The 25,441-nt window shown below is 34.9% G+C and overlaps 1 protein-coding gene across 2 annotated transcripts in view; it reads left to right on the top strand.

Annotated features, from left to right (window-relative positions):
* The window catches only part of SCLT1 (sodium channel and clathrin linker 1), a 232,580-nt gene that overhangs the window by 140,588 nt on the left and 66,551 nt on the right, over positions 1-25,441 (top strand). For both annotated transcript variants that reach the window (XM_082462157.1, XM_082462156.1), the window contains exons 15-18: positions 6,149-6,223; positions 8,134-8,279; positions 16,186-16,378; positions 21,887-22,083. In XM_082462157.1, the coding sequence (XP_082318283.1) occupies positions 6,149-6,223; positions 8,134-8,279; positions 16,186-16,378; positions 21,887-22,083 (611 nt within the window). The remainder of the gene's footprint in view (positions 1-6,148; positions 6,224-8,133; positions 8,280-16,185; positions 16,379-21,886; positions 22,084-25,441) is intronic.

The raw sequence follows: 25,441 nt of genomic DNA, 5'->3' as shown, positions 1-25,441 counted from the left end.
ACACCAAAAACAACGGGAACTACAAACCTGCAGCCTGTGAAAAGGAGACCCCAAATGTAGTAAGTTAAGCAAAATGAGAAGACAGAGAAATTCACAGCAGATGAAGGAGCAATGTAAAAACCCACCACAGCAAACAATTGAAGAAGAAATAGGCAGTCTACCTGAAAAAGAATTCAGAGTAATGATAGTAAAGATGATCCAAAATCTTCAAAATAGAATGGAGAAAATACAAGAAACATTTAACAAGGACCTAGAAGAACTAAAGAGCAAATAAACAATAATGAACAACACAATAAATGAAATTGAAAATTCTCTAGAAGGAATCAATAGCAGAACAACTGAAGCAGAAGAACGGATAAGTGACTTGAAAGATAAAAGAGTGGAAATAACTACTGCAGAACAAAATAAAGAAAAAATAATGAAAAGAATTGAGGACAGTATCACAGACCTCTGGGACAACAGTAAACGCACGAACATTCGAATTATAGGGGTCCCAGAAGAAGAAGAGAAAAAGAAAGGGACTAAGAAAATATTTGAAGAGATTATAGTTGAAAGCTTCCCTAATATGGTAAAGGAAATAGTCAATCAAGTCCAGGAAGCACGGAGTCCCATACAGGATAAATCCAAGGAGAAACACACCAAGACACATATTACCCAAACTGTCAAAAATTAAATACAAAGAAAAAGTACTAAAAGAAGCAAGAGAAAATCAACAAATAACATACAAGGGAATCTCCATAAGGTTAACAGCTGATCTTTCAGCCGAAACTCTGCAAGCCAGAAGGGAGTGGCAGGACATATTTAAAGTGATGAAAGGGAAAAACCTACAACCAAGATTACTCTACCCAGCAAGGACCTCATTTAGATTTGACAGAGAAATTAAAACCTTTACAGACAAGCAAAAGTTAAGAGAGTTCAGCACCACCAAACCAGCTTTACAACAAATGCTAAAGGAACTTCTCTAGGCAGGAAAAACAAGACAAGGAAAAGACCTACAATAACAAACTCAAGACAATTAAGAAAATGGTAATAGGAACATACATGTCAAGGACTACCTTAGATGATAATGGATTAAATGCTCCAATCAAAAGACACAGACTGCCTGAATGGATACTAAAACAAGACCCGTATATATGCTGTCTACAAGAGACCCACTTCAGACCTAGGGACACATACAGACTGAAAGTGAGGGGATGGAAAAAGATATTCCATGCAAATGGAAATCAAAAGAAAGCTGGAGTAGCAATTCTCATATCAGACAAAATAGTCTTTAAAATAAAGACTATTACAAGAGACAAAGACGGACGCTACATAATGATCAAGGGATCAATCCAAGAAGAAGAAATGACAATTGTAAATATCTATGCACCCAGTCATAGGAGCACCTCAATACATAAGGCAAATGCTAACAGCCATAAAAGGGGAAATTGACAGTAACACAATAATAGAAGGGTACTTTATCACCCCACTTTCACCAATAGGTAGATCATCCAAAATGAAAATAATGAAACACAAGCTTTAAATGATACATTAAACAAGATGGACTTAATTAATACTTACAGGACATTCCATCCAAAAACAACAAAATACACTTTCTTCTCAGGTGCTCATGGAACATTCTCCAGGATAGATCATATCTTGGGTCACAAATCAAGCCCTGGTAAATTTAAGAAAATTGAAATTGTATCAAGTATCTTTTCCGACCACAACGCTATGAGACTAAATATCAATTACAGGAAGAAAACTGCAAAACATACAAACATATGGAGGCTAAACAATACGCTACTAAATAACCAAGAGATCACTGAAGAAATCAAAGAGGAAATCAAAAAATACCTATAAACAAATGACAATGAAAACATGATGACCCAAAACCTATGGGATGCAACGAAAGCACAAAAGCAGTTCTAAGAGGGAAGTTTATAGCAATACAATACTACCTCAACAAACAAGAAACATCTCAAATAAACAACCTAACCTTACACCTAAAACATTTAGAGAAAGAAGAACAAAAAACCCCCAAAGTTAGCAGAAGGCAAGAAATCATAAAGATCAGATCAGAAATAAATGAAAAGGAAATGAAGGAAACGATAGCAAAGATCAATAATACTAAAAGCTGGTTCTTTGAGAAGATAAAATTAATAAACCATTAGCCATACTCATCAAGCAAAAAAGGGAGAAGACTCAAATGAAGAGAATTAGAATTGAAAAAGAAGAAGTAACAACTGACACTAGAAATACAAAGGATCATGAGAGATTACTACAAGCAACTGTATGCCAGTAAAATGGACAACCTGGAGGAAATGGACAAAGGCTTAGAAAAACACAGCCTTCCGAGACTGAACCAGGAAGAAAGAGGAAATATAAACAGACCAGTCACAAGCAATGAAATTGAAACTGTGATTAAAAATCTTCCAACACACAAAAGCCCAGGACCAGATGGCTTCACAGGCGAATTCTTATCAAGTATTTAGAGAAGAGCTAACACCTATCCTTCTCAAACTCTTCCAAAATATCGCAGAGGGAGGAACATTCCCAAACTCATTCTACGAGGCCACCATCACCCTGATACCAAAACCAGACAAAGTTGTCACACAGAAGGAAAACTGCAGGCCAATATCACTGATGAACATAGATGCAAAAATCCTCAACAAAATACTAGCAAAGAGAATCCAACACCACATTAAAAGGATCATACACCATGATCAAGTGGGGTTTATCCCAGGAATGCAAGGATTCTTCAATATACACAAATCAATCAATGTGTTACACCATATTAACAAATTGAAGGAGAAAAACCTTATCATCGTCTCAATAGATTCAGAAAAAGCTTTCAACAGAATTCAACATCCATTTGTTAAAAACGCTCCAGAAAGTAAGCATAGAGGGAACTTACCTCAACATAATAAAGGCCATATATGACAAACCCACAGCCAACATTGTTCTCACTGGTGAAAAACTGAAAGCATTTCCACTAACATCAGGAACAAGGCAGGGTTGCCCACTCTCACCACTATTATTCAACATAGTTTTGGAAGTTTTAGCCACAGCCATCAGAGAAGAAAAAGAAATGAAAGGAATCCTAATTGGAAAAGAAGAATGAAAAATGTCACTGTTTGCAGATGACATGATACTATACATAGAGAATGCTAAAGATGTTACCAGAAATCTACTAGAGCTAATCAATGAATTTGGTAAAGTAGCAGGATCCAAAATTAGTGCACAGAAATCTCTTGCATTCCTATACACTAATGATGAAAAATCTGAAAGAGAAATTAAGGAAACACTCCCATTTACCATTGCAACAAAAAGAATAAAATACCTAGGAAAAAACCTACGTAAGGAGACAAAAGACCTGTATGCAGAAAACTATAAGACACTGATGAAAAAAATTAAAGATGATACAAACAGATGGAGAGATATACCATGTTCTTGGATTGGAAGAATCAACATTGTGAAAATGACTCTATTACCGCAAGCAATCTACAGATTGAATGCAATCGCTATTAAAGTACCAATGGCATTTTTCACAAAACTAGAGCAAAAAATTTCACAATTTGTATGGAAACACAAAAGACCCCGAATAGCCAACGCAATCTTGAGAAAGGAATACGGAGCTGGAGGACTTAGGCTCCCTGGCTTCAGACTATAGTACAAAGCTACAGTAATGAAGGCAGTATGGTACTGGCACAAAAACAGAAGTATGGATCAATGGAACAGGATAGAATGCCCAGAGATGAACCCACATACATATGGTCACCTTATCTTTGATAAAGATAATCTACAGTGGAGAAACAACAGCCTCTTCAATAAATGGTGCTGGGAAAACTGGACAGCTACATGTAAAAGAATGAAACTACAACACTCCCTAACACCATACACAAAAATAAACTCAAAATGGATTAAAGACCTAAATGTAAGGACAGACACTGTAAAACTCTTAGCGGAAAATATAGGCAGAACACTCTATGACATAGATCACAGCAAGATCATTTTTTACCCACCTCCTAGAGGAATGGTAATAAAAACAAAAATAAACAAATGGGACCTAATGAAACTTAAAAACTTTTGCACAGCAAAGCAAACCATAAACAAGACGAAAAGACAACCCTGAGAATGGGAGAAAATATTTGCAAACGAAGCAGCTGATGAATGATTAATCTCCAAAATATACAAGCAGCTCATGCACCTCAATATGAAAAAACAAACAACCCAATACAAAAATGGGCAGAAGACCTAAATAGACATTTCTCCAAAGAAGATGTACAGCTTGACAACAAGTACATAAAAGAATGCTCAACATCACTCATCATTAGAGAAATGCAAATCAAAACTACAATGAGGTATCACCTCAGACGAGTCAGAATGGCCATCATCAAAAAATCTAGAAGCAATAATCGCTGGAGAGGGTGTGGAGAAAAGGGAACCCTCTTGCACTGTTGGTGGGAATATAAATTGATACAGCCACTATGGAGAACAGTATGGAGTTTCCTTAAAAAACTAAAAATAGAATTACCATATGACCCAACAATCTCACTACTGGGCACATACCCTGAGGAAACCATAATTCAAAAAGTCATGTACCACAATGTTCATTGCAGCACTATTTACAATAGCCAGGACATGGAAGCAACCTAAATGTCCATTGACAGATGAGTGGATAATGAAGATGTGGCACATATATACAATGGAATATTACTCAGCCATAAAAAGAAACAAAATTGAATTTTTTGTAGTGAGGTGAATGAACCTAGAGATTGTCATACAGAGTGAAGTAAGTCAGAAAGAGAGAAATTAGTACCATATGCTAACACATATATATGGAATCTAAAAAATAAAAGAATCATGGTTCTGAAGAACCTAGGGTCAGGACAGGAATAAAGATGCAGCCGTAGAGAGTGGACTTGAGGACATGGGGAGTGGGAAGGGTAAGTTGGGATGAAGTGAGAGAGTTGCATGAACATATATACACTACCAGTTGTAAAATAGGTAGCTACTGGGAAGCAGCCACATAGCACAGGGAGATCAGCTCAGTGCTCTATGTCCACCTAGAGGGGTGGGATAGGGAGCGTGGGAGGGAAACGCAAGAGGGAGGAGATATGGGGATATATGTATATGTATAGCTGATTCACTTTGTTATACATCAGCTACTAACACACCACTGTAAAGCAATTACACTCCAATAAAGATGTTAAAAAAAATAGTTACATATCTTATACACTAACAGTTCTATCTTAATAAAAGATAAATTTAGATTAATAATCTTATTTACAACATAGGTTTAAAGATCTTCATTATAATCAGAGTTCATTAATTTGGGGTCATAATTTAGAAGCTTATTTTGAACTTTAAAAACATGCTGTTATATAGTATTTCTGTAAAATAAAGTTATGATAAAGATAATTGAATATTAGCAGTGTACTGTCAACAAAGCAGGTTCATCCAGAGCGTAATAGTAGAAAATAACCACACCCATTCTCAAAAGTAAATAGAGAAAAACAAATAGCTGTGAGGAGCCAGTTGTTATAATGATTGTTCTTAGTTTCAGTCTCATTTGCAAAATTTTAAATTTTATTGAGTATTGATATGCTTGTTTGATTTTACTGATTACAACCTTTCGAGTCAGAAATGTTTTATGTTCATGTTAATAAAATATTTTTACTATGTCCACTGGCTGCTTATAAGTTTTGGAAAAGAAAATTAACTGTTCTAGAATTTATATACCCATGCATCTTTTAGGCCATAGGTTATCCTGTGGTGTTGTGTCACTGTCTAGTTCTATGTTACCTTTTAAAATATGTGGTAAGAGTATATGAAAAGGAAAACTGTAATATGAGAAAGGGGTCTCATTTATTTTTTTCTCCCCAGAATCCCTCAACCTCTATTTTCTATCTAGTATGTTTACTTGGAACTCCTTGGCATTCTATGCCAGAGGTGATCTCTGAAATCCTGAGATAGGTAGTTCTTTGACGATTTGAGTTTGTCGTTTGTTTTTTTTTTTCCCTAATAATCAGTATGGTCCTGCTATACAAATAAGGGTAAGTGTGGTATTCTTAATTATGAACATATCATTTTCCTTTTCTATTTTTCCCCATTTTTCTTAAGGTTTTACAAATATATTTATTTACAACATGATTTGAATTTATAGGAGTGTGCTGAAAAACAAGGCCAAATTGAACGAGCCATTAGGGAGAAAAAAGCAGTGGAAGAAGAACTAGAAAAGGTAAAGAGAAAAAGGAAAAAATAACTACCTAAAACCCAACTGCAAGTATTCAACATTACTGTCTGCTTTCATCATACTATCTACTAGCAACCCCTATATTATAAGTGTTCTCCTGGTGAGTGCTTTTATTTGCTTGGAATATTTTCAGAATCTGCGTTTAAGTACTGGTATTGCCTGTATACATTTCTTAGCAAGAGTGGCCACATTATTTGAACTTTTTACTTAAAGGTATAAATTTTACAAAGTAACTGTATTCCTTGCTTAGACCTCATCCCAATATTAAATTTTATTTTGTCTTCTCTTTTTAAATTTTCTGCCAACTCTTATTGGGTGTAGGCCATCTATAAATATAAAAAGTATATATAACCAAAAAAATTATAAATTGCTATGATTTTTACCTTTTTAAAAATACAGATTTTTTAATCATAGTTAGGAAAGAATATTTACCCCAGTGACATCTGAGAAAGAATATTGCAAGAAGTCTATAGTTTGAAATTTATTTCTTACTTAGATAACTTTTTTTATTTAGCAGTAAATATCCCACTGTTTTAAAATACCTTGGGGAGAAAAAGAGCTAAATTTGATTCAGCAAATCAAATTGTGTTTTAGGTGCTGCATTAGGAACTTTCATAGAGAGGTTAAGTAATTTACCCAATGTTTAAAAAAATAGTAAATGGTAGAGTCAGAGTTTGATTTTCAAAGAAGAGCTATGTGTTATAAAAAACATGTGTTATATCTGTATTATTGGCATAAAAAGATTATGACAACATCAGATAATAAAAGAGTAATTTACAAAGGAGAATATAGTATATAATCCCATTTGTGGGGGAAGAAAAAAGAAATATACATGTTATGTTCAGGGTAGGCCATTCATGGTCATCACTCCTACAAGGTTGATCCCTTCTGAGTTTCCCTCTGTTATGGAATAGGAATAGGTCCCATTTAGACTGGACCTGCCATCAGGGTTTGGGATGAATTTTTTTAATATAACATTGCATAGGTTAAGGAATAGGCTTTATTGGGGAAATGTAAAACCTACAAGACTAAAGGCAACAGGTAAAGAAAAGTCACAGCTTTCTCTTCTCCCACTGTTCCACAGACAAGTATGCTATAGTCAAAATACTGCTGGTCCTGCAGTATAGGTCTGTATTTTAGTAGCAGGACATTGACATTTTGATACTCTGTCTTTTTGTAGAGCAGGAGTGACAAAGCAGTCTTGTCAGTGGGAGAAGATACAGGTTACTTGGCCAAGCATTCTGGATTGGAGGGTACTTGTGTGTAGGGTGTGTCTGAAAATGTGAACTGCCTAGCACCTGGAGACCTTGCAGTTCATGGGATGCTACAGCCTCTCTGTCATAGGTGGAAGCCCAGTCTCACAGGAAGCAGAGCTTGAATACAACCACTTCTGCTAGGGAAGGGGAAACCCCCATTTCAGCTAGATCATTGTCTGGTTAACCTAGAGTGAGATTCTGGACTCACCTTCAGATAGTTCTACTCATTGCACCACAGTATGTGTCTGTACTTTTGAATAATGCAATACAGAATTGTCTTAAAAGTGTTCATCAAAGAATCAAAGCAGTTGTCTCCAAGTGGTAACATTTAGAGTATTTTTTTAATTTCAGCTATTTTATATTTCTTTCTAACATTTATTAAAACTATTTGAATAGTACAATGAGCCTGAATAATTTCAAAAAATAAGCAATTACTTTATATGTCAGTTTTCAGCATTTTATTTTGTAAATGTGAAACAACCAAAATTAATTATTGATATATTTTAATGTTATAATGGGACAGATGAACACATGATCATGAGTTTTTATTTCTCATCATTTATTTCAGTTTCTAAACTGTATAATTTCTTAAGATAATTTCCTTGTTCAGAGTAGTATACATATAAGCCTCTTCTGCAGATTTACCTTGAAGGCAGAATAAATGAAAATGATTACAGAAAACTAGAAGAAATGCACCAAAGATGCCTGGTTGCAGAGCGTTCAAAAGATGATCTTCAGCTAAGACTTAAGAAAGCAGAAAATAAAATCAAACAACTTGAAATAAAGTAAGTTATTCTTTTGGATTTTCAGAATTCATACAATTTTTGACAGATTTTTTATTTTTTATAGGACTCATGATTATATCTTACGTTGAAAAAAGACTTTTTAGCACCAAATAGAATTTTTTTTCAAGATTATTTTTGAAAACTAATTTCTTCAGGAAGAAAAGATACAATACTGTACCATTTTATTTTAAGTTTCTTGTTTCTGGCAGTTAAATAGGATGTTCATAAGATCACTTTTTTCATACTAACTATGCAGCTATTACAGCAGTCTGCTTATATTTATTGCTTTTATATTCAGTTTAGAGGTATTGAATATTCAGTAATAATCCATCATTTGTATTTATTACATTGTCTATTAAAATGATAAATTTATAATCTGGCCTATCCATTCTGAATATTTCTCTACCTTTTCCCCCCAGAGTATTACTTATTATAGTAAAACTTACTTAAGTTGCATGAAGTTTTGATCTCTGTTACAGAATATGTTTAATAGGTATTTTAAAAATAAAGAGGAATGATATCAGCAGTATGGCAGAATAGGAGGTCCCCAGCCCATGTCTCTCCACAGAAATAAATATTTGGCAGGCATTCATAGACAAAAATGCCTTTGTGGGAGCACTGGAATCCAGGTAGGAGGTTGCAAAGCCTTAGTGGAGCCCAAAAATGAGGAGGCAGGCCTGCACACCAGTGACAGGCCCTCCAACTATGGTCCCATCTATGAACCCAAAGCAGCCCCATCTTCCTGTGGATTTGGCTCCAGCCCTCCTTGCCCGGTCCCGCACCTAGCCCCTTCCCAAGGAACCCTTATAGGTACTCTCAGTAATAGGCCTGCCAACCTCAGACCTGACTGTGGCCCCCAAAGCATTCCCATTACCCAGCTCCAGTTCCACTCTCCTGCAGCCCAAACATAATGCTGCCCACCCGGGAACCAGCCCAGTAACCTCACGGGAGCACTAATGGACCCACTGGAAGCCACACCTGACTGTGCCCCTGGTAACAAGTCTGCCAGTGATGGACCAGACTGCACACCCAACAAAAGCCACAAGACATGGATCCAGCCCTGTTCTACCACAGTTTGAGGCAGTCTTACATGGCCAGGGATTCACCCAAGGGACCCAGCAGAAGCCACTCCTGTAGATGCCCCCATTACAGGCCTCAGACCTGACTATGATCCCTGAAGCAGTCTGTGACCCAGCTCTAGTCCCACCCTACCACAGTCCAGAAGCAGTTCTGCCTGCCCATAGGCCAGCCCAGTGAACATGGCAGGAGCACCTTAGAATCCTAACAGACACAACACCTGACTGCACCCCTGGCTACAGGTCTGCCAACCATGGACCTGGCAACAGCCACATGACATGGTTTCAGTCCTGCTTAGCTGTGATCCCAGAGGCAGTCCCATCAGTTCTGAGACAAGACAGGAGAAGGTCTTTAGCTGCCAAAACCAGTCTAAAGACTGGAAGAGGAGTCTGCTCCTTCAAATGCACAGATAGCAACAAAGAATCAAGCAAACATGACACCACCAAAGAAAACTAATAAGACTCTAGTAATCAACCCAAAACAAATGGAGATCCATTTGTTGACAAAAAATTAAAAATAATTGTCTTAAGGAAACTTAATGAACACAGATGGTCAACTACATGAAATCAGGAGAACAATACATGAACAAAATGAGAAGTTTAACAAAGAAATTGAAACCATAAAAGAACCAATCAGAAATCCTGGAGCTGAAGAATACAGCGATTGAACTGAAAAACTCAATAGAGAGCTTTATCAGCAGACTTGGTCATGCAGAAGAAAAATCAGCAAACTCGAAGATTGGTCATTTGAAATCGTGCAATGAGAAGAAAAGAAAAAAGAATGAAAAAAGAGGGAAGAAAACCTACATGATTTATGGGACATCTTGAAGTGAATCAGTATCCACATTATGAAAATCCTGGAAGGAGCAAAGAATGAGAAAGGGGTAGAAAGTTTATTTAAAGAAATAATAACAAAACTTCCCAAATCTGGGGAGAGTAATGAACATCCAGATCCATGATGACCAAAGAACAACAAATAGAATGAACATCAAGAGCTTCATTTGATACATTATAATCAAAATGTCAAAAGTCAAAGAAAAAAAGAGAATTTGAAAACAGGAAGAGAAAAGGGACTCATCACATACAAGGGACTCCTTCAACCCCTGCATAAAACTATCAATGGATTTCTCAGAAGAAATCTTGCAGGCCAAGAGAGAGTGGCATAATATATTCAAAGTGCTGAAAGAAAAAACTGGGAACCAAGAATACTATACTCAGCAAAGCTCTCCATCAGAAACAAAGTAGAGATAAAAACTGTCCCAGAAAAAAAGAGATCAAAAGGAAGTTCCTCACACTAGACTTATTGTACAAGAAATAATAAAGGGAGTTTTTCAAGTTGAAATGAAAGGACACTGATTAGCAATGTAAAAACATGAAAGTATAAACCTTTAGTCTTAAAGATAAGTATATAGTCAAATTCAGAATACTCCTAACACTGTAATGGTGGTACATAATCACTTTTAACTCTTAGTATAGAAGTTAAAAGATAAAAAAAATTTTGAATAACAGTAGGTACAATAATGTGTTAATGGATATACAATATAAAAAGATGTAAATTATACATCAGTAACATAAAATGTGAGAGAGCAGAGAAGTAAAATTGTAGAGATTTTTATGTGATTGAAGTTAAGTCGTTACCAGGTTAAAACAGACTAACTCTAAGATGTTTCATGTAAGCCTCATGCCAATCACAAAGAAAAAATGTGTAATAGGTACACAAACGATAAGGGAATGAAAGCATAGTACAAAAATCAACAAGAAGACAACAAAATGGTAATAAAGGAACCAAGGAACTACAAAACAGACAACAATTAACAAAATGGCAATAGTTATGTCCTTACTTATTAATAATGACTTTTAATGTAAGTGGATTAAATTCTCCAATGAAAATACATAGAGAGGCTCAATGGATTAAAAATCAAATTCCAGCTATACACTGCCTACCAGGGACTGATTTTAAATATGAGGAAACACATAGACTAAAAGTTACAGGACTGCAAAAGATAGTCCATGCAAATGGGTACCCAAAAGATAACAGGGTGTCTTATATCAGACAAAGTAGACTTTAAGTAAAAAACTATCACAAGACCAAAGATGGTCATTTTATAATGATAAAAGGGTTAATTTGTCAAGAGAAAATAACAATCATAACACTATATGCACTCAACATCAGAGCACCTAAGTATAATAAAGCAAATATTAACAACTGAAGGGAGAAATAGAGGGCAAACAATGATACTAAGGAACTTCAATACCTCACTTTCAGCAATAGGTAGATCATCCAGACAGAAAATCAATAAGAAAACAGCACATTTGGGCAGTGCTAAAGAACAAATAGACCTAACAACGTTCTATACAACAGCAACACAGTACACATTCTTCTCAAGCATGCACAGAACATTCTCCAGAATAGATCATATGATAGGCCACAATGTAAGTCTTACCAAATTTAAATAAGATTGAAATTATATCAAGTATCTTTTCCAACCACAATGGTATGAAACTGAAATGCAGTAACAGGAGAAAAAGTGAAAAATTAACAAATAGGTGGAAATTAAATATCACACTCCTGAGCGACCAGTGGGTCAAAGAAGAAATCAAACAGGAAATCAATAAATATCTTGAGACAAACAAAAATAGAAACAAAATATACCAAACTTATGAGATGCAGCAAAACCAGTTCTTAATGGAAAGTTTACAGTGATAAATGCCCTACATTAAGAAAAAAAAGATCTCAAATAAACAACCCAACTTTACACCTTAAGGAACTAGAAAAAGAAGAAAAAACTAAGCCCAAAGTTAGGAGAAGGAAGGAAATGACAAAGATTAGAGCAGAAATAGAGAATTTTTTTAAAAAATAGAAAAGATCAACCAAACTAAGACTTGGTGTTTTAAAAAGATAAACAAAATTGACAACCCTGTAACTAGACTAAGAAAAAAAGAGAGAAAACTCAATAAATAAAAATCAGAAATAAAAGAGGACACATTACCACTGATACCACACAAATATAAAGGACCATAGGAGACTACTATGAACAATGATATGCCAACAAGTTGGACAACCATGAAGAAATGGATAAATTACTAAAAACATACAACCATATGAGAAATAGAAAATCTGAACAGACCAGTTACTCTTAAGGAGACTGAATCAGTAATCAAAAACCTCCTTGGATTTTTGAAACATTCAGAACCAGATGGCTTCACTGATGAGTTCTACCAAACATTTAAAGAAGATTTAATGCCAATCCTTCTTAAACTCTTTCATAAAATTGAAAAAGAGAGAACATTTCCAAACTCATTTTATGAGGCCAACATTACTCTGATACCAAAGCAAGACAAAGATACTATAAGAAAATAAAATTACAGGCTAATATCCCTGATGAACATAAATGCAAAAATCCTAAAAAAAAAAAACTCAAGAGTGTATTAAAAGGATCATAGTGGGATTAAAACCTAGTATGCAAGGATGCTTTTGACATACACAGATCAATAAATGTGATGCAACACCACATTAAAGAATGAGGGATAGGGCTTCCCTGGTGGCGCAGTGGTTGAGAATCTGCCTGCCAATGCAGGGGACACGGGTTCGAGCCCTGGTCTGGGAAGATCCCACATGCCGCGGAGCAACTGGGCCCGTGAGCCACAATTACTGAGCCTGCGCGTCTGGAGGCTGTGCTTCTCAACAAGAGAGGCCGCAATAGTGAGAGGCCCGCGCACCGCGATGAAGAGTGGCCCCTGCTTGCCGCAACTAGAGAAAGCCCTCGCACAGAAACGAAGACCCAACACAGACAAAAATAAATAAATAAATTAATTAATTAATTAAAAAAAAAAAAGAATGAGGGATAAAATTCGTATGATCATTTCAATAGATACAGAAAAAGCATTTCACAAAATATAATTCGTAATAAAAACTCTCAACAAATTAGATGTAGAAGAAGTGTTCCTCAACATGGTAAAGGCCATATATAACAAGCCCACAACTAATGTCATACCCTGTGGTGAAAAGCTGAAAGTTTTTTTTTAAAGATCGTGAAAAAGACAGGAGTGCCCACACTTGCCACTTCTATTCAACATAGTACTGTATGTCTTAGAGAAATTAGACAAGAAGAAAATATAAAATGTATCTAAATTGGAAGAGAAGTAAAATTGTCTTTGTTTACAGATGACATGATCCCATATATTGAAAACTGGAGACTCAACCACAAAGCCATTAGAACAAATACATGAATTTACTAACAACAAACTATATGAAAAAGAAATTAACAATTCCATTTACCATACCACCAAAAAGAATAAAATGCTTAGAATGAATTTATAACCAAGGAAGTGAAAAACCTGTACACTGAAAACTAAAAAACATTGAGGAAGTAAGTTGACAAAGTCACAAATAAATATAAAGATGTGTTTATAAACTGAACGAAGCAATAATGTTAAATGTCCATACTACACAAAGCCATCTATAGATTCAATAAAATCCCTATCAAATTTCCAATGGTGTTTTCACAGAAATAGAAAAAAGTCCTAAAATTCATAGTGAACCTCAAAAGACTCTGAATAGACAAAGCAGTCTGGAGCAAGAACAAAAAACTGGATGCATCACACTTCCTGATTTCAAAATATATTACAAAGCTTTAGTAATCAAAACAGTACAATACTGGCATAAAACAGATGTATAGATTATGGCACAGAGTAGAGAGTGCAGAAATAAATACACACATTTGTAGTCACTGGATCTTTGACAGGGGTGCCAAGAACACACATGGAGAAAGGATAATCTGTTCAATAAATGGTGCTGGGAAAATTGGATATCCACATGTAGAAGAAAAATTGGACCCTTATGTCACACCATGTACAAAAATAAGGTCATAATGGATTAAAGGCTTAAATGTATGTTCTGAAACTATAAAATTACCAGAAGAAAACATAGGGAAAAAGCTTCTTGACGTTGGTCTTGGCAGCGGTTTTTTTGAATATGACCCCACAAGTACAGGTAACAAAAGCAAAAATAGACCAGTGGAATTACATCAAACTAAGAACTTTCTGCATAGCAAAGAAAACAGTCAACAGAGTAAAGAGACAACCTATGACATAGGAAAAAATGTTTGCCAATAATACATCTGATATGGAGTTAATTTCCAAAATATGTAATAAACTTAACAACTCAATAGCAAAAAAAGAAAAAAAAGAAAAAAGAAAAAAACACATAAATTGGGCAAAGGACCTGAACAGATTTTTCCCAGAAGAAGACATAGACATCCAATAGATATATCAAATGGTACTCATCATCACTTATTATCAGGGAAATGCAAATCAAACCCACAGTGAGGTATTACCTCACACTTGTTAGGATGGCTGTTGTCAAAAAGACAAAAGATAACACGTGTTGGCAAGAATGTGGAGAAGGGAGAACCCTTCAACGCTGTTGGTGAGAATGTAAATTAGTACAGCCACTATGGAAAACAGTATGGAGGTGCCTCAAAAAATTAAAAATAGAACTACCATATGATCCAACAATCCTATTTCTGGGTATAGATCCAAAGGCAACAAAATCATTGTTTCAAAGAGATATCCACACTCCCATGTTCATTGCAATCAGTATTATTGACAATAACCAAGATATGGAAACAACCTAAGTGTCTGTTGACAGAAGAATGGATAAAGGAAAGATGGTGTGTGTGTGTGTGTGTGTGTGTGTGTGTGTGTATGTGTACATATGGGGATGGATATATTTTTTTTTTTTTTCTCTAAGAATCTCCTCCTTTCTCTATTTTTTCTTATAAATAATTTGTTGAAAAACTGGGTTGTTAGTATTGTAGAGTTTCCTCTACCTACATGCATATATGTGGTGTCATTTACCTTATTTCCTGCCCCATGCAGTTCCTAAAAACTAATAACTAAATCAAGAGGCTTGATCTGATTCAGCTTTCACTTTTTTTGTAAGAATGCTTCATAAATGGTAATATTTTGGACTCCTGTTTGGAAGCACATAATGTGTCGTTGTTTTTGATCTCAGCATCTTTCTGACTTGAGCATTTTTTGAGGATCATTGCCTAGATCCATCATTTCATTAGGAATCAGCCAAGGTTGAGATATGAAAGAAGGGGCTACAAGTATTATGGGGGTAAAGGACCTTATATATTCCCTGTGACACCTATTGACCAGGGAATGTTCACAGTATTTGATTATCTGGGATTGAAAAGATGGAAATTTTAAAAGATAGGAATAAAAATTAGCAGTATATTGAAACAAGATACATGTCTGGAGGTTGTGTCACTCAATAATCCATTGTTGAGAAAGTTCAAGAAATATAACCTATTTAACCTGTGATAAAACAAGAAGTTTATACAACTAGAAGTTTATAAAAACCATTTCTAAGACATGTAACAGGAAAATATGAATTGGGTCTTATTATAGTTCATAATTTATTGTAGTCAGCTAATGTCTTCCTACAGAGTTGATTGATAATGAAAGGAGTTTTGACTATTACTTACTCCACCTTCCTCACCATTAGCTTTAGTTTGTCCCCTTGAAGTCCTCTTTACACAGTGATTCTCAGTGTTAGTAAAAATTTGAAAGAGGTTTCACATTGACTTTCTAGGTGAGTGATAACAGTTAAGCTTATCTATCCTTAGTTAAGATTGCTTAAATTGAACGTATTTGCCTGGTGTAACGTAACATTGTGAAACCACATAGCTTAAGTTTATAGTGAGGAGAAATGGCTCAGAACAAAGAAAACAGGTCTACAGTATAAAATATAGACAGACTTCTTGACTTCTATTACAGATCATTAAGTTTAAAGATTCCTTTTGTTTTGTTTTTTTATTCAGTTCCTCGGAAGAGATATCACGTTGCCAAGAAATGATTCAGAAACTTCAAAATGTATTGGAGTCTGAGAGAGAGAACTGTGGATTTGTCAGTGAACAAAGGCTGAAACTTCAGCAGGAAAATGAGCAGTTACAGAAACAGACTGAGGATTTAAGAAAGATTGCTCTCGAGGCTCAAAAAAAAGCCAAATTAAAGGTATTTTCAAAACTAGTTAGAATTAAATGTATACTTGTGAAAATCAAAATATAGAGAATATTCACAGAGACCTAGTAAAACATTTTTAAGGTCTTTTTGGTTTTTTTTTTTTTGCCTTCTCATCAGATAGCACTAAATCATAATGCAGAGTGTTAGCCAGTCTTTTCTTTATTGTAGAACTTGGCAAGCATACTTGAAAATGATTGCTTTCACTATTCACACACAAAAAAATTCTTTTCCAACCATGAAATGCACTGATATTCCTGCCAAAGCAATTTAAGCAGTGCTAGCAAAACTATAGATTAGATAACTTTACGGACTGCCGTCCTCTCTTTTCCCTCCATAATAGCGTCTCGAAAATAGAACTCTTAAAACTAGCTGTATAGCGGATGGTACGTCAGTATGATCTGAGAACCCCTCATAGGTAGTCTAAAAATTCCATGACAGGAAGAAAGCAAGGGACAAAAATCTCCTCTGGAAGAAAATTCCCTTTTATTTTCTCTCTCCTTCCCCCCTTCTTTACTCTAATGCTTACATGGTTTGGCAATAGGAACATGATAACCTGTTTGAGGGAGCTTCAAGCGCAGGTATCACCATCAACATGTTGCTTGCCTTTCCCCATTCCATGTGACTTTTGTAAAAAGTGGCATTAACTCTTTATGATAAAGCTCTATATTTTCCAGTTTCATAGTAAGGATATGGGGTGGTAACATTAGTGTTTCACTTTTTTCTTGTTATTATGAGGTCTCATAAGAACTCACATTCCAACCTAATTCATATCAGTGTGTATTTATTGGATGCCTCCTTTTGCAAGTATCAGACACTGTGGTTATTTAGAAAAGCTTGAACTCTGAAAAAGAGACCCTTACATATCATGCAAGGAAGCTTGTGCTTTGTGCTTTAGACTATGGGAAATCTTTGAAAAACAAAGGGGCAAAGTCACACTACCAGACATCAAGACTTCATAGAAAGGTATAGTAATTAAGATAGTGTGTAGTCTATATAAGAATAATCGACCTGATCAATGGAACAAAATAAAGTCCAGGAACAAACCCACTTTTCATAATCACCTCATTTATAACAAAGGCACCATGGAAGTTCAATAGGGAAAGAATTATCTTTATGACAGATAATGCTAGATCTTTACAATAAATCATGCTACAATAATAATAGATCAACTGGGTCCATATTTTAAAAATAAACCTTGCCCCCTATATCACACCATACATTTAAATTAATTTGAGCTGCCATGTAGACCTAAATGTGAAATATTAAATGATGGAACTTAAGGAGAAAATTTTCATGACCTTAAGAAAGAATTTCTTAAACAGCACAAAGAGAACTGATTATAATGAAAAGATGGATGAATTGGATTTCATTAAAATTAATATTTTTAAGTCATCAAAAGAGACACCATTGAGAGAGTGAAAAGTGGAAGAAAGAATTTATAATACATACAACCAAAAAAAAGGATTCATTTCTGGAATATAAAAACTTTCACCAATTAATAAGGAAATAATTAATAAGGAAAAAACGTTTAACAATCAGGAGAAAACAGACACCCCATTTCCAAAAATGGGCAAAAGAATTAAATAGACGCTTTATAAAAGAGAATATATGAAAAAATGTTCAACTTCATTATATGTCTGGGAAATATAATTAAACCTATAATGAGGTACTACTGCATAGCTACCAGAATGGCTAAAATTTTAAAACTGACAATATCAAGTGTTGACAAAGTTGTAAAACAACTGGTACTTTCATGTTATTTTGGGGAATGTAAATTGGTACAACCACCATTTGGCAGTATGTTTTAAAGCTGGACATACATGCATACTATGCCAAATAATAATAATACTGGCTACATACCCAACAGGTATGAGTGCTTGTGTTCATCAAAACATGTATATAAGAATATCCATAGAAGTTTTAATCATATCAAACCCTGAAAATAACTTAAATGTCCATCAACATGAGATGATATAAATAAATTGTGGTGTGTTCATGTACGGGAATAGAAGAAAAAAATGAACTATGTCTATAAGCAATGGTGGGTGAGTCTCACAGACATAAATTTGGACAAAGAAGCCAGACATAAAAAAGCTTATAGTCTATTAATTTCATTATATGAAAGTGAAGAATGGGCATAATTACCTATAAGGATGGGATCAGAATAATGGTCACATTTTAGGTGGGTGAATATTGATTAGAAGGGCATGTGAGAGAGCCTCCTGCGGTACCTAAATCTGGGTGGTGACTCTGGTATGTCAGTATACATGTAAAAGTTGGTTGTATCCTTAAGATTCATGTACTTCATTGTAAGAGAGAGAGAAATAAATCTTGGCAGAGAAAAAGTGGGTAGGATTATAGATAGAACAAGAGTGGCTATGAGTTTGATGATTATGGAAGCTGGGTGATCAGCGTATAGAGATTCATTGTAATAGTCTTTCTATTTTGTGTATGCTTGAAAGTTTCCACACTGAAACATTTACATAATTAAAAAAAAGTCAATGTACTTCAGTGAAAAGATGTTAAATCTTCATCTTATATTTTAAATTTCATATGGATTAATAACTAAAAACTATTAATGATGAATTTCCCCACTTGATACTGCACCTGTTCTATCTTTAACCGTTCAGGATAGTAACTGATGTTTCTTGGAAAACAAAAAGATGACAGAAAGCTTATCTACCAAAAATGCTCCCTTTGTGCCAAGTCTGCATCTAGCTTAAGAGAAGAATCATTGGTAAATAAGGGACAAAAGTTCTGAACTAACTAGATAGCTGTAAATTCTATTTTATGGAGGAGGGCTGTCAGATAAATTGCTCCTTTGTAGCCGATTCCTTCTTTGACAACATAGGAATCTAGTGCTACACTTTGCGGCTTTTCTCCCCCTTGAAAAAGAGTGTGATCTTTCATAGATAAACTGAAAGGAGCCAAAAAGATCAAGACAGTTGGATGTTGAGAGGTCAGTTGGCTGAGAACCTTAACAACTTATTATGTGAAGTTTTCATTTGATCTTAAATCCACTGCTGTCCTTTCCGCCCCAGCTTTCTCTTTTCCTAACTCCTCCTCCCTTCTTTCTGAAAAGGATCTCCATATCTCTGTGGTCTGAATACCCCTCATAAAAATATAAAATTAGGAAATGGATAGTTTTTAGCAATCTTGTCTACTTTTGAGTAGTTTTCTGCAGAGGAAGGACACAGAAGAAGGGAAGAAGACCATAAATCCTTTTTTCCAACCCAACATTCTGAATTGAATCGTTGGTAGGACTTTTGTTGTTATAGAAGACATGGTTGTTTTGGTCCTTATCCTTCCAACATCAGTGTAGACCTGTCCAGTTTAACAATCGGAATTGCATCAGCTGAAGTATCTGGGGTTTGTTTGAAGACTAAATTTTGATACCAGAAAGCTATCATTTATTCAGTCTACAGATATGTTTTGACATCCTTACTATGATTCAGGTGCTGAAAATGTAATAGTAAACAAAAAAGACATGGTCCCCATCCTTAAAAACTTATTTGCATGGAGGTGGGAAAACTTTAAATGTATCTTTGCAAACTAATAAATGCCCTTTAGGAAAAACGTAGGGCACTATGAGAGCTTTTTCTAGATAGATGGTAAGAGAATTTCCCTGTAGGATCAATAATTGAGCTGAATTCCAAAAGTTGACTAGAGATAACTAAGATAAGCAGGAGGGGAAAGATTATTCCAGGAAAAGGAAACAACATGTGAAAAGACCCAAGAATGAGAAAGCATTGTGGCAGAAACAAAGGAGGAGAAGGGAATAGTAGCATAATACAAGCTTGTAGAATTAGAGACAGGTTATCATGAAGGACCTTAGAAAAAGGCTTGTCAAACTGCAAATAGATTTTCCAAGTGGAAATGGGGAGTTAAGTAGGCAGGAAGAGTGCTAAAGCTATATAGATGCATAGATCAGTTTTTAATACATGTGTGAGAGAGACAGAGACAGAATTAAATACTTCCACTTAAGATATCAGAACCATGGCTTCTCCAGAGAAAGTGGAGATTGAGGCAGGGAAGGATATTCAATTCTAAATTTGTAGAATTCAGTAATTCAAAAATGGTTTAAATCGAGCAGGAGTCACAGAGCCTCAGGAGGCCTGCACAGCAGTAATATAATACACAATTAATAAATCCAAAGTTGTTTTTTCCAGTGCCAGTGTTTATAAAGTCAAATTTCTACTTGGGTACCATTTGAGAAAACAAATTTAAGAGTTTTAGGAAGATGTTGCATTTAGCAAGGGTAGTGAGGACAGGATGTTTGCAGTTTTCCCCCATGAGCCGTGGGTTTAGCTGTTGTTGAGTTTTCTTTGGTGTTTTTGAATTGGTAAAATCGAGTTCCTTATTCATTCTTTTTTGAGTTTAAAAGCAGCCATATTTAATCAATCACTAGAAGTCATTCCAGCTGTGACCATTTTTAAAGCACATTAGAATATCACAAGATAGGTATTCTTTATGATATTTCTTTAGTGTAGCAAGATAAAGATGGCCTGAGAGTGCACCAAAGAAATTGTTCTTGTAACTATTTAACTATTTCCTCAGTTGCCCCAAGTATGGTAATAGGTAGTTTCATTCTAGCTGCATACAAAAGCAGACAGTTCACTACATACACTGGGTACTTTAGGTCATTAGGGTTAATTCTCTCCCTGAACCCAGCTGAGAAAGCTTTTAGGGTATCCAAAGAGCATTTATTTGTATGTTCATTCTGCATTAAGGTATTTTTACTATAATGACATAAATAACCTAGAAATAACTGAAGACATTTCCATATGAGTTGCTGAAAATCACTGTAGTCTTTTCCTGAAAAACAAAATACATTGTTTATTTATACTGTAACTGAAGTGGTAGAGGAATTCCTGCCCTTTGAAAGACAATCTGAACTTTAGTATGTAAGTCAAAAGTGACTTGAGGAGCTTCTAAAATGAGCTTCTCATGAGCACATCAGAGTGCTGGGAGGATGGCATACTTGGAGAGGGCGTGGAAGCTCCGCACTCCCCCTACATCCATACCTTGCTCAGTGTGTCTCTTCTATTTGACTGTGCGGGAGTTGTATCCTTTATACTAAACCAATGAACACTTCTTGTGTTTTAAAAACGTAAATGGCTTCCATTTAAACCCAACTCTCAGTTACTGAGAGCATGAATATTTTCTATGGATTCTGGCAACAAAAGTAAAAGTAGATGATGAGAGCAGCTTTATTTCAGATAGTATACTTTTTTCCTACTGGCATTTAAGGTGTTGGGGAAAGTGGTGAAAAATTTGTAGTCCATCATAATTCTGGTTTCATTAAATTTATGTTATAAAGTAGGATAAGTCTTCATCTGTGATGGAGACAAATTGTAAACTTAATTTTTGTATAGGTTTCTCATCCAAATATTTCTATGCCGCAAACACAAAAAATGATTCCTTTTGTATATATCATTGATCATTATATCTCCTAGAAAAACAGAAAAGAAAAAATACTGTGTTCATTTTATTCCTTAGATCAGTACAATGGAGCATGAATTTTCAATAAAGGAACATGGGTTTGAAGTTCAGTTAAGAGAGATGGAAGACAGTAATCGAACTTCCACAGTTGAACTGAGGCATCTCTTAGCAACTCAGCAGAAGGCAGCCTGTAGGTGGAAAGAAGAAATGAAGAAACTCACTGAGAGTGCGGAAATTAGAATCAGTAGTCTAAAGTAAGTCCACTATTAACTGTTTGATACATTTTACAGAAGAAATTATTTAACTTTTAGTTTAATGTTATTGCCATAATCTTTTTTGTAAAAATATATAAATCTGGGCCTTGTACTTATATATTTTATTCAGCAAATATTTATTAAACTACTATGAAAAATATTAAGCATTATAAACCAAACTAATACTGTTTGTTTTATAAATTTTATGCACACTTCAGAAAATACAATAATTTTTGTTGGACATAGCATTTTTTAATCTTAATACTATTTGCATATAGATATAGCATAGTAATGTTCTGTAGTTGCAACAAAATCTATTTGGCCTGCAAAGCCTAAAATATTTGTTCTCTGGCCCTTTAAGAATTTGCTGACCCATGCAGAAAGAACTTGAACATTTATGACGAATGAAATGGGAATCTATGAAGGGCTTTTAGCAAAATGATATAATCAGGGTTAAATGTTCGACAGATCATTTTGACTGCTGTGTGACGAATAGACTGGAGAGGGTCAAGGGTAGAAGAAGAGAGAAGGCAAACCAGTACTGTAATAATCCAAGTAAAAAATGATGGTAACTTGGATTAAGTTTTGAAGGACTGAAAATCATTTTTTTTTAAAGTTTGCTTTGGGCCGTGTTAAGTATGAGCCACCTAAAAGACATTTAAGTCAGAATATCAACTTGTTAGTTGGATACATAAGTTTGGAGTTCAGGAAAAATATTGCAACAGGAGCTGTATATTTGGAAATCATTAACATACACATGATTTTTAAAGTCATGGAATGAGAAGGTATAGAAACGAAGTCTGGATAGGGAAATTAAGCTATCCGAGGACTAAGTTCTGAAAATTAGTTTGGAGAGATGAAAATTCCACTGAGACTGAGAAAAAATATCGAGGCAAACAAGAATCAGGACAGAATGGTTTAAAAAAAAAAATTCAAAAAGAGTAAGTGGTAAAAATAGGTGATGTTTATATTTTACAGATAAACTGAGACTGAGGGAGGTTAAGGAACTTGTTCAAGGTCACATAGCTAATGAAGTGACAGATCCTGGTTTCAAATTTAGGCAGCTCATGTGAAGACAATATAGTCCTAACCATTAAGGTTTGTGGGCTTTTTTTGCATTTTATTATTTTTTTAATTGAAGAATATTTGCTGTACAATATTATATGTTACAGGTGTACAATATAGTGATTCACAATATTTAAAGGTTTTATTTAATTTATATAATAGTTATTATAAAATATTGGCTATTTTCCCTGTGTTGTACAATAAATCCTTTTGCTTATTTTATACCTAGTAGTTTGCAACTCTTAATCCATTACCCCTATACTGACCCTCCCCCCCTTTCCTCTCCCCACTGGTAACCACTAGTTTGTTTTCTATATCTGTGAGCCTGCTTCTTTTTTGTTATATTAACTAGTTTCTTTTTTATGGCTGAGTAGTATTCCATTGTGTAGATACTCCACATCTTTTTTTATCCATTCATCTATTGATAGACACTTAGGTTGCTTCCTTGTCTTGGCAATTGTAAATAATGCTGCTGTGAACGTTGGAGTGCATGCATCTTTTCAAATTAGTGGGGTTTTTTTTTTCATATATATACCCAAGGGTGGAATTGCCAGGTCCCATGGTAGTTCTATTTTTAGCTTTTGAGAAACCTCCATACTGTTTTCCACAGTGGATGCACCAGTTTACGTTCCCACCAGCAACGTATGAGGGTTCCGTTTTCTCCACATCCTTGCCACCATTTGTTATTTGTGTTGTTTTTGATAGTAGCCATTCTGACATGTATGAGGTGATATTTCATTGTAGTTTTGATCTGCATTTCCCTGATGATTAGTGATGTTGAACATCTTTTCATGTGCCTGTTGGCCATCTGCCTTTCCTCTTTGGAAAAATGTCAGGTAAGCCTGTATCACTATAAACTTCCCTCTTACACCTTGTTTTGCTGTGTCCCATAAGTTTTGGATTGTTGTGTTTTCATTTTCATTTGTCTCTTTTTTATTTCCTCTCTGATTTCTTCAATGATCCATTGCTTGTTTAGTAGCATATTGTTTAGCCTGCACATGTTCGTGTTTTTTACAGTTTTTTCCTTGTAGTTGATTTGTAGTCTCATAGCTTTGTGGTCAGAAAAGATGCTTGACATGATTTCAATTTTCTTAAATTTATCAAGGCTTGTTTTCTGGTCTAGCATGTGATCTATCCTGGAGAATGTTCCATTTGCATTTGAAAAGAATGTATATTTTGCTGCTTTCAGGTGGGATACTCTCTCTCTATACATCAATTAAGTTCATTTGGTCTGATGTGTCTTTTAAGGCAAGGATTTCCTTATTGATTTTATGTCTGGATGATCTGTCCATTGATGTAAGTGGTGTATCAAAGTCCCCCACTATTATTGTATTACTGTCAATTTCTCCTTTTATGTCCATTAATATTTGCCTTATGTGTTTAGGTGCTCCTATGTTGGGTACGTATATATTTATAGTTATATCTTTTTCTTGATTTTTATCCCTTGATCATTATGTATTGTCCTTCTTTGTCTCTTCCAACAGTCTTTATTTTAAAGCCTATTTTATCTGATATAAGTATTGCTACTCTGGGTTTCTTTTGATTTCCATTTGCGTGGTATACCTTTTTCCATCCCCTCACTTTCAGTTTGTGTGTGTCTCTAGATCTGAAGTGAGTCTCTTGTAGGCAGCATATATACAGGTCTTTTTTTGTATCCAGTCAGCCACTGTGTGTCTTTTGGTTGGAACATTTAGTCCATTCACATTTAAGGTAATTATTGATATGTATGTTCTTATTGCCATTTTGTTCATTGTTTAGGGCTTGTTTTTGTAGGCCTTTTCTTTCCCTTTCTTCTTTTGTTCTCTTCTCTTGTGACTTTATTACTATCTTTAGTGTTATGTTTGGATTCCTTTTTCTTTTTTGTGTATATGTCTGTTACAGATTTTTGTTTTGCGGTTACCATGAGGTTTTTGTAAAGCAGTATAGGTACTGCTTTATATATAAAGCAGTTTTACATTGTTTTACATTGCCGATCTCTTAATTTCAAATGCATTTTAAAACCCTGTATTTGTACTCTCTTCCCTTCATGATTACTATTTTTGATGTCATATTTTACATCTAATTTTTTCAAGTATCTCTTAACTACTTATTGTGGATATAGATAATTTTACTACTTTTGTCTTTAACCTTCCTACTAGCTTTGTGTGTGGATGATTTCCTACCTTTACTGTATGTTTGCCTTTACTGGTGAGTTTTCCATTCAGTAATTTTCTTGTTTCTAGTTGTGGCCTTTTCTTTTTCTCCTAGAGAAGTTCCTTTAACATTTGTTGGAAAGCTGGTTTGGTGGTGCTGA

The sequence above is a fragment of the Balaenoptera physalus genome (genome assembly GCF_965194825.1).
Source record: "Balaenoptera physalus genome assembly, chromosome: 5".
NCBI classification, from domain to species: domain Eukaryota; kingdom Metazoa; phylum Chordata; class Mammalia; order Artiodactyla; family Balaenopteridae; genus Balaenoptera; species Balaenoptera physalus.
The sequence above is the reverse complement of the archived record's forward strand: the minus strand, read 5'-3'. Positions and strand labels throughout refer to the sequence as shown.